At 33.4% G+C, this 7,313-nt stretch overlaps 1 protein-coding gene across 1 annotated transcript; it reads right to left on the bottom strand.

Moving 5' to 3' along the window:
- Positions 1 to 1,814: 1,814 nt before the first annotated feature.
- Positions 1,815 to 6,127, bottom strand: LOC110103006 (low affinity sulfate transporter 3). The gene is made up of 12 exons (XM_028694441.1): positions 5,645 to 6,127; positions 5,526 to 5,574; positions 5,231 to 5,438; positions 4,970 to 5,144; positions 4,796 to 4,861; positions 4,487 to 4,717; positions 4,268 to 4,394; positions 3,233 to 3,519; positions 2,421 to 2,614; positions 2,233 to 2,318; positions 2,082 to 2,158; positions 1,815 to 2,007 (listed from the first exon to the last, which is right to left on the bottom strand). Exons 1-12 carry the CDS (start codon positions 6,044 to 6,046, stop codon positions 1,858 to 1,860), a joined length of 2,052 nt encoding a protein of 683 aa, XP_028550274.1. The 5' UTR covers positions 6,047 to 6,127; the 3' UTR covers positions 1,815 to 1,857.
- Positions 6,128 to 7,313: the final 1,186 nt, after the last annotated feature.

The following is a 7,313-nucleotide window of genomic DNA, read 5'->3' as shown; positions in this document are numbered from 1 at the left end:
TATAAAATTTTTTTATATTATGTGTAGTTAAGTGAATAGATTACAAAATTAACATAATTATTCCTACAACATTAAGAAATTAACTTAATTATTCATAGACAAAGCAACTTAATTTAAAAAAGGTAAATACATCTAAATTATTAGACAATATAATCAAATATTGAGATTAATATTTTAATTGTATTGTCTACTATTTTAATTGTATGGAGAGAAAATGTGGCTAGTGAAATTGTCATTTGTAGTAAAATCCATAATAAAAAAAAAATCAAAATCAAAATAACCTCACGACCAGGTTATATATATATATAACGGAGGTATCTACCCGATATATATATATAAAACGGGGGTATCTACCCGCTGCAACCCTCATAGGAGGAGCTTGGCGACGTAACTAAACTCTCGGCGATCATACAAACAACAAACCCCACAAGTACAAGACCCACAGTTATTTTCTCCCTACTTAAGGGTCGTGCCGCATGAGAGGAGAATCAAATATAGGCTGTGGGGTTTCCCAATCATGCTCGTCCACTTACCCAACTAAGCTTTTTTTATATTAAATATGAAGATTTTTTACATGGAAATCTTGGGATAAAAAGTAATCATGGAATATGACCTATTTGAAATATTTCAATATTGTGAGTCATATATTATAAAAGGTGTACTTCCCTATAACTCTACAAGACATTCATTCAACATTGTTAACTATGGAAGCTAGTTTCAAAGGTGAAAGTAAGGGGAGCCTTAAAGCATCCAAGCTATCATTCATAAATGATCAATAATCTTGTATAGGTGGCGAAACCAACAATTAGGAAGATATCAATAAATCATGCTTCCCTTACTGACTTTCCAACCACAACCATAAAAAGTTATATTATGCCCTTCATCATTAAGTTACCCAAATAAATCAAGCTATATGTCATCTTTGGCGCGTGCCCCGTTCTAGATCTTCCAAATTATCTCATTAATGTTTTTAGCCTAACATGCAATACTAGATCTTCCAACTTATTCATGAAGGATTTTCCTCTAATCATCCTTTGTAGTCTCAGGATTTTTATCCAAGGGTCAAATGCATTATCTTATTATACAAATAATCTTCCTTTTACCTCCTCAAAAATATAACTCAAATCTATCAAATTTGGTGATTCCTAATTTTGATTGATCCTTTCTCTATGATCATTACTCTCAATGCAAATCAAAATGTTGTGGGGATCGTCGGAAGAATTGGACCTGCAAGAAGGGAAATCTCATATCCAGGGAAACAAACACAAACACAAACTTCAAAAGCTTCAAAGAGGATAATATTTCATCAATGCTCCTCCTTTCTTACATCATACTATATATAATACTTAAGTAAAGAAACCTAGAGAAAACTTGAAAGTTCTAGAATCCTATAGCAGCTTGTAACAAACTAGATAATATACGTTTAAGAAATGATTTAAGCTAAAATGCTCCGCATCACAAAAGTTTTGATACCATAGTTGGGAGAGATGTAACCTTGTGGTAATTCTAATGTACACGACAATTTTTAATAGCATGGGAATAAATAAAGGTATTTCGGTATCAGAATGTAACTATGTTGGAATTTAATGACATGTACCTCTTTTTCTGAGAGCCAAATCTAAAAACTTCAGCACAAAATTATAATATGATTTAAGTTCACAGCAACAGCAAACACCAAACATGCAGTCACAACAGATACAAACATAGTAAGTTCCAAAGGCAGAGCCCTACAAGCTTTATTGCAAATCTAGTAGTAATCTTGCTTAGAAGGAATGAAGAGAGAAAGGCTTGACCTTCCCAACACTTTCTCGATGAAATTTTCCATGCACCACAAGACTGGTTTTCAGGAGGTTCTAATCAAGCACAAATGTTATCTTCCTTGTAGCTAAGACATGCTTCTACAGCTTCACCCACACTAAGAAATATCCATGAAACTCCAATCCTCTCCACAAGCCTAGCCAGCTTCATCTTGTAAATCACTTGCCATCCAGGATTGACTATTGCCATCTGAAATTCACAAATTAAGTTATAATTATATGGCAGCATCAAAGCTTAGCAATCTCCCAGCTCATCAATCTCACCTGTATGCCAAAAGATTCAAGCTTGCTATGCATTTCTTCCACTGCTGCGATTCCAGATGAGTCTATATTCATCACATCTGCGAACAGTTGAAGTCATTGGTTACACATAAATGAGTCATGCAGTTTGAAATACTGTGTTTTTAGTTTTTACTTGACATATCAATAACCATATATAGGATTTTCCCTTCATTATTCTCCTCTTGTAATTCCTCATCTTCCATCACATATGTTAAGATCCTGTTACATAAGCAGCTATGGTTATTTATTGCATAAAATTGAGATTTTTTAAACCTGGTTCATCTTCATTCTAATATGTTGATATATATAAGGTAAGTATACCTTTCTTTGGTGAAGTTAGCATTCATGAAGCAAAGGAAGGATGTACCAATATGAACTATCATAAGTCCTGGCTCCAAAGAAACAACCGGATGCTGTCTTTTGCTGCAAAAGATGTCTGTGCCTTGAATTCTTCCTAGGGTTTCAATTCTTGGACGAATCGAACTCAATATGATCCTTGCAAAGGATATGGTTAGCTGAAACAACAGCCCTTATTAGGAAGTTCTTGCTGTCTGAATTTTCTCCATAAGAATGAATGGAAAAAATTCATTATAATAAAAAATTTCTCAGTTATTCTGACTGTTTTTCTTTTCATAAAAGCAATAAATAAGTGTCCCAAACAGCATGGACAGATCCACCTTAAGGCCAAAATTCTTTATTATATGATTATTTAGGTAATTTGTCTCACTCCATGTATTTTTTAGTTTTTATTACAAGAGTTTTTAGGCATTTACCACCCTAAAAGTTTTAAAATACTATAGTACTTAGGCAATTGCCCTAACATAATTAAACATATTGTGTAAATATGTTATTGCTAGGGAACGATGAGCAAAATATAAAGAGAAATAGTAACGATGAGCGCTGCCCCCTTGGACCCCGACATATTTGCGAAGCGTACAACGATGAACAAATATGGGTCGAGAGTTAGCGACTTCGAAACAAATTTTGATCATGTGTATATTTATGAAAAAAAAAAACTCTACACTTTTGTTTATAAGTTCCCCAAAAAATTAAGGCTGGATCTGCCCCCGCCAAGCAGGTCTGAGTTGATAGAAAATGAATAAAATGCTGGAGAATGAACGAAAATGTCTCACCGCAACCATAAGACCAATTTCCACTGATCCAAATAAAACACCGAGGAAAGCTCCTATGCAGGCAAGGAAGTCCATTTTGTCAACCTTCCATATGCTCCAAGCTTCTCTGACATCAATCAGTCCTGGAAGAGCTGAGAGGATGATCGATGCCAATACTGCAAGGGGAGTGTAGTATAAAAGCCTCGTCAGAAACTCTAAGGTTAAGAACACTGTGATGGCCATGATGATATTGGACACTGGCGATTTGCATCCAGCAATGAAGTTTACAGCAGTTCGAGAGAAAGAGCCTGCAAATGAAAGCAAGCAATGATTTTCACACTCGGAAAATGATAAAATTATCTAACCATTTTTCCATGTTTGATAAGATGGAGGCATTTAAAAATGTAATTCCTTAAAATCATGACATCACTGTAATTTATTGAATTGCTTCTATAGTTTACAATTTTTATTTATTGTTAATCAAAGCTAACTAAATTTAGCAATATAGTAAATTCATTGTTTTTATTTTGTGGAGATAGAGTATAGATATTTTATGCTTATACTCATAACGTATTAATATTTGAACATCTATTTGACTTATGCATAGTGGATTAAATTCTTTTCATTCTCTTGAAAGCATGGTATTTTTCAACAGAATCATATATATTTTGATAATCTACGCACAATAATTGGATTCATTTATTAAACTATCAAGGCTTTACTAACAGCAGCATCATTCAAAAGTTTAGAAAAGTATATAATGCATGTGGCATTCTGCAAAGCTGAAAGTTATCTAGGTTTCGTTTGGGACAGCTTTTTTGTTGCTTCTTAAAGCAGCTTTCTAGCACAAAAATTAAAATTTTTATACCATAAAATTGTTTTAAGAAGCAACAAAAAAGTCGTCCCAAATGAAACTTAAGATTTTGTTTGGGACAGCTTTTTTAATGTTTCTTAAAATAACTTTTTAATATAAAAAATTAAATTTTTGTATTAAAGATTTATTTTAAGAAGTAGTAAATAAGCCGTCTCAAATGAAGCCTTAATGGTTGCTCTCACCTGTTGCAACGTAGCAAGATGACAGAGATCCAATAATATTCATAAAGCCCATAGAAACCATTTCCTTGTTACCATCAAGCTGGTAGCCCCTCACTGAAGCGAAAGACCTGCCAACAGCCACAGCCTCCTAAAAATATTTGTATTATAATACTATAAGCCTCCAAAGAAAGGAAATATTTAGCTATTTGTAATGATAAAACATAGAAGAACTTAACGAACCGTAAGAGCTATGACTGCACAAATTACTCCAATCTTTGCCGATTCTCCAACATATGGTCCTGTAAACTGCAATAGCTTAACTGAACTCGGATTCAAACCACTTTTAACTTCTTTTATGATTTTCAGTCCATGCTTATCTGCTCTGGTCAGGAAAACTATTACAGTTGATAAAATTACAGAAAGCAAAGGAGCAATGGCTGACAACCAAAATAGCTTCAAATTCCTTCTGCCCTGCAAAGTAAATATGCTAAATGTTTTCATCGATTCCGGTAATTCAAATAGTAAAGTTCTCAAGTCTTCACTACTTACTAAGAATCTTGTGACCAAGATGAATATAAGGAAGGAACAGCCAAGGAAGAAATTATCTGGATGCCACTGTGATTATCAATAAAAAAAGTAGAGAGAAAAACTTCTTAGAAAGAAAAATAAAAATAAAAAATTGAAGGCTAAAATGATTTCCAATTCGTGTTTTTTGAGACATACAGATTGATGAAGGCCAAGCCAAACAGCCTTGATGACAGAAACTAAATCTGTTTTATTTGTGAAGTGAGTTAAGCCTAGAAGTCCCTTCAGCTGCTGAAGACCTATCACAATGGCTGCACCGCCCATGAACCCCACAATTGCAGCATGAGAGAGGAAATCCACTAGGAAACCCAGCCTGAAGTTTACCAATCATATAAGAAATCAAACTAATCTCCGAATTCTCTATGTACTGATAGATATTGGAAGTTGCAGAAATCTAACCTGAGAAAGCCAAAAGAAGCTTGAAATATTCCTGTAAAGAATGTTACAGTGAACACTATCTTCTTGTAGCCAGTTGGATCAACTGATGGATCAACAATCTTCTGACACATGGAGGAAACAAGAAGCGAGATAACAGCCACTGGTCCAATGGCAATTTCTCTTGAACTTCCCATAACAGCATATATCAGAGGTGGAACTAAATTTGTATCTATAAAATCAAACGTCAAGAGAAAATTTTTACCAAACATGAAATTTGTTAAAAACTACTGAACTAGAGTTTTCGCCTTCTACTTACAGAGGCCATATTGAGGCTCAAGCTTAGCCAAGTTGGCATATCCTATGCTCTGCATACCATTCAAAAGCATTGAGAAACCAAAACAAACCAGAAAAGATAAGGAAAAAAATTATATTGACCTGTGGAATGCCAAGGCTTGCAAGAGTAAGTCCTGCCATTATATCGCTTCGAAATGATTTCAGATCATAGTTTCTTCCCCAGCTAAGGACAGGAAAAAGGCCCTGCAAACCTGATAGTGTGAAATGCAGCAGTGAAGAGGATTGCTTTCCTCGAGTAAGCACTTTCTCTTTCATTGAGGAAGCGAGCTCTTTCCATGGAGAAGGAGGATCAGGAGTGTTCAGCACAGAGAAAACTGGTTCAGGCCTGATGACTGATAGCTCACTGCTTTGTTCAATGGAATTAGAGCTGTGCTCGTTTGGGATGGAAGCCATGGCTTCTTGAAGTGTTTGGGAGAACCCTGAGGGTTCAATATCTTTAGTAAATTTTGGATGGTCCTTGGACAAAGATTCTTGGTAGTTCATGGACCATCATAAGATAAGCTTCATATTTGGTTGTTGAGAAGGTGGCAGCGCTTATCAACATTGAAAGAGAGGAGAAATTGAAGGAGCTGAGGGAGCTTGTGTGCTGGCTTTCTGTTTGAGGTTCTAAATATAGGGAAGTAAAGCTAGAAGAGGTCTTGATCATTTGAGATTTTAATCATTATGCCTTAATGAATGGATAGTCTACTTGTGATGGTGATATCAACATTTAAGATAAATTATAATGAATTACATACAGGGCACAGTCATAGTTCATCAAACATCTTGTGTAAAGACATATAAATGACTTTGGTCTTTATTGCCTCGTTATTGGCTCAATTCTTTAAGCTATAGTAGTTTTTTTTTTGTGACATTTAGGCCAAAATCATACACCTCAGAGAAGCAAGACTTGAACTTAAAACCTCTTAGTTGATAGTCCAAGCTCTAAACCATCAAACCAAAGAGAGCTATTAAATCGTTGTTTTCTAACTAGAGCAATAGTTTGTGAATGCTTGATTCATTCATTACCGAGCCTAGCGCTAGCAAAACTCCCAGTCAATTTCATATTTTCATGTGATTCGCCATCTTTGTTCCGCTTAAAAGGAAAATAATAAATACATGTGTCATTGAATAATAATTTTAGTTAGAAAATATTTTATATAAATAATTTAAAATAATTTAAGTTAAAGTAATATATTCTCTTTTTTATTTTAAAATATATTATTGAAATTTTAAAGTAATATATTCTCTTTTTTATTTTAAATAATGCCCATTACTCAGAACTCTGACAATTTTTTTTAATAAACTTTTGTAATATAAGGTGTATGATTTTGTCCTAAATGTCACAAAAAAAAAACTACTATAGCTTAAAAGAATTGAGCCAACAACGAGGCAATAAAGACCAAAGTCATTTTCTTTATTTACATCTATTTTCTTATAAATTTTTTCTTGATTATTTTTTATTTTTTTAACAAAGAAATTAAATTTTCTTCTTCAAACTAACAATTTATAATATCTTGTGATTGCTTTTTTAAATTGTGTTTAATGCATTTAATAAAATTAAATTTACTTCTTATTTTAAGAGTAATTGAAATAAATGTATTATTACATGAATGATTGAATTAATAATATATATATTGTTATGGTTGATGTATGTTATAATAGGTGTATCTTATGCCTATTTTGTATTTTATCTGTGTTTTCATATTCTTTTTAGGCTTCGTTTAGGACAATTTTTTTACAGCTTCTTAAAGCAGCTTCCTAATATAAA

This window comes from Dendrobium catenatum, unplaced genomic scaffold (assembly GCF_001605985.2).
Source record: "Dendrobium catenatum unplaced genomic scaffold, ASM160598v2 fragScaff_scaffold_486, whole genome shotgun sequence".
NCBI classification, from domain to species: Eukaryota; Viridiplantae; Streptophyta; class Magnoliopsida; order Asparagales; family Orchidaceae; genus Dendrobium; species Dendrobium catenatum.
The sequence above is the reverse complement of the archived record's forward strand: the minus strand, read 5'-3'. Positions and strand labels throughout refer to the sequence as shown.

Bases quoted from the DNA above. Each gene is read 5' to 3' on its own strand.
- LOC110103006 (XM_028694441.1), bottom strand. From the start codon at position 6,046: ATGAACTACCAAGAATCTTTGTCCAAGGACCATCCAAAATTTACTAAA. The intron at 5,439-5,525 runs GTAAGTAGAAGG...TTGATTTTATAG, and splicing joins TGAGCCTCAATATGGCCTCT to ATACAAATTTAGTTCCACCT. The intron at 4,718-4,795 runs GTAAGTAGTGAA...TTTACTTTGCAG, and splicing joins TCTTGGTCACAAGATTCTTA to GGCAGAAGGAATTTGAAGCT.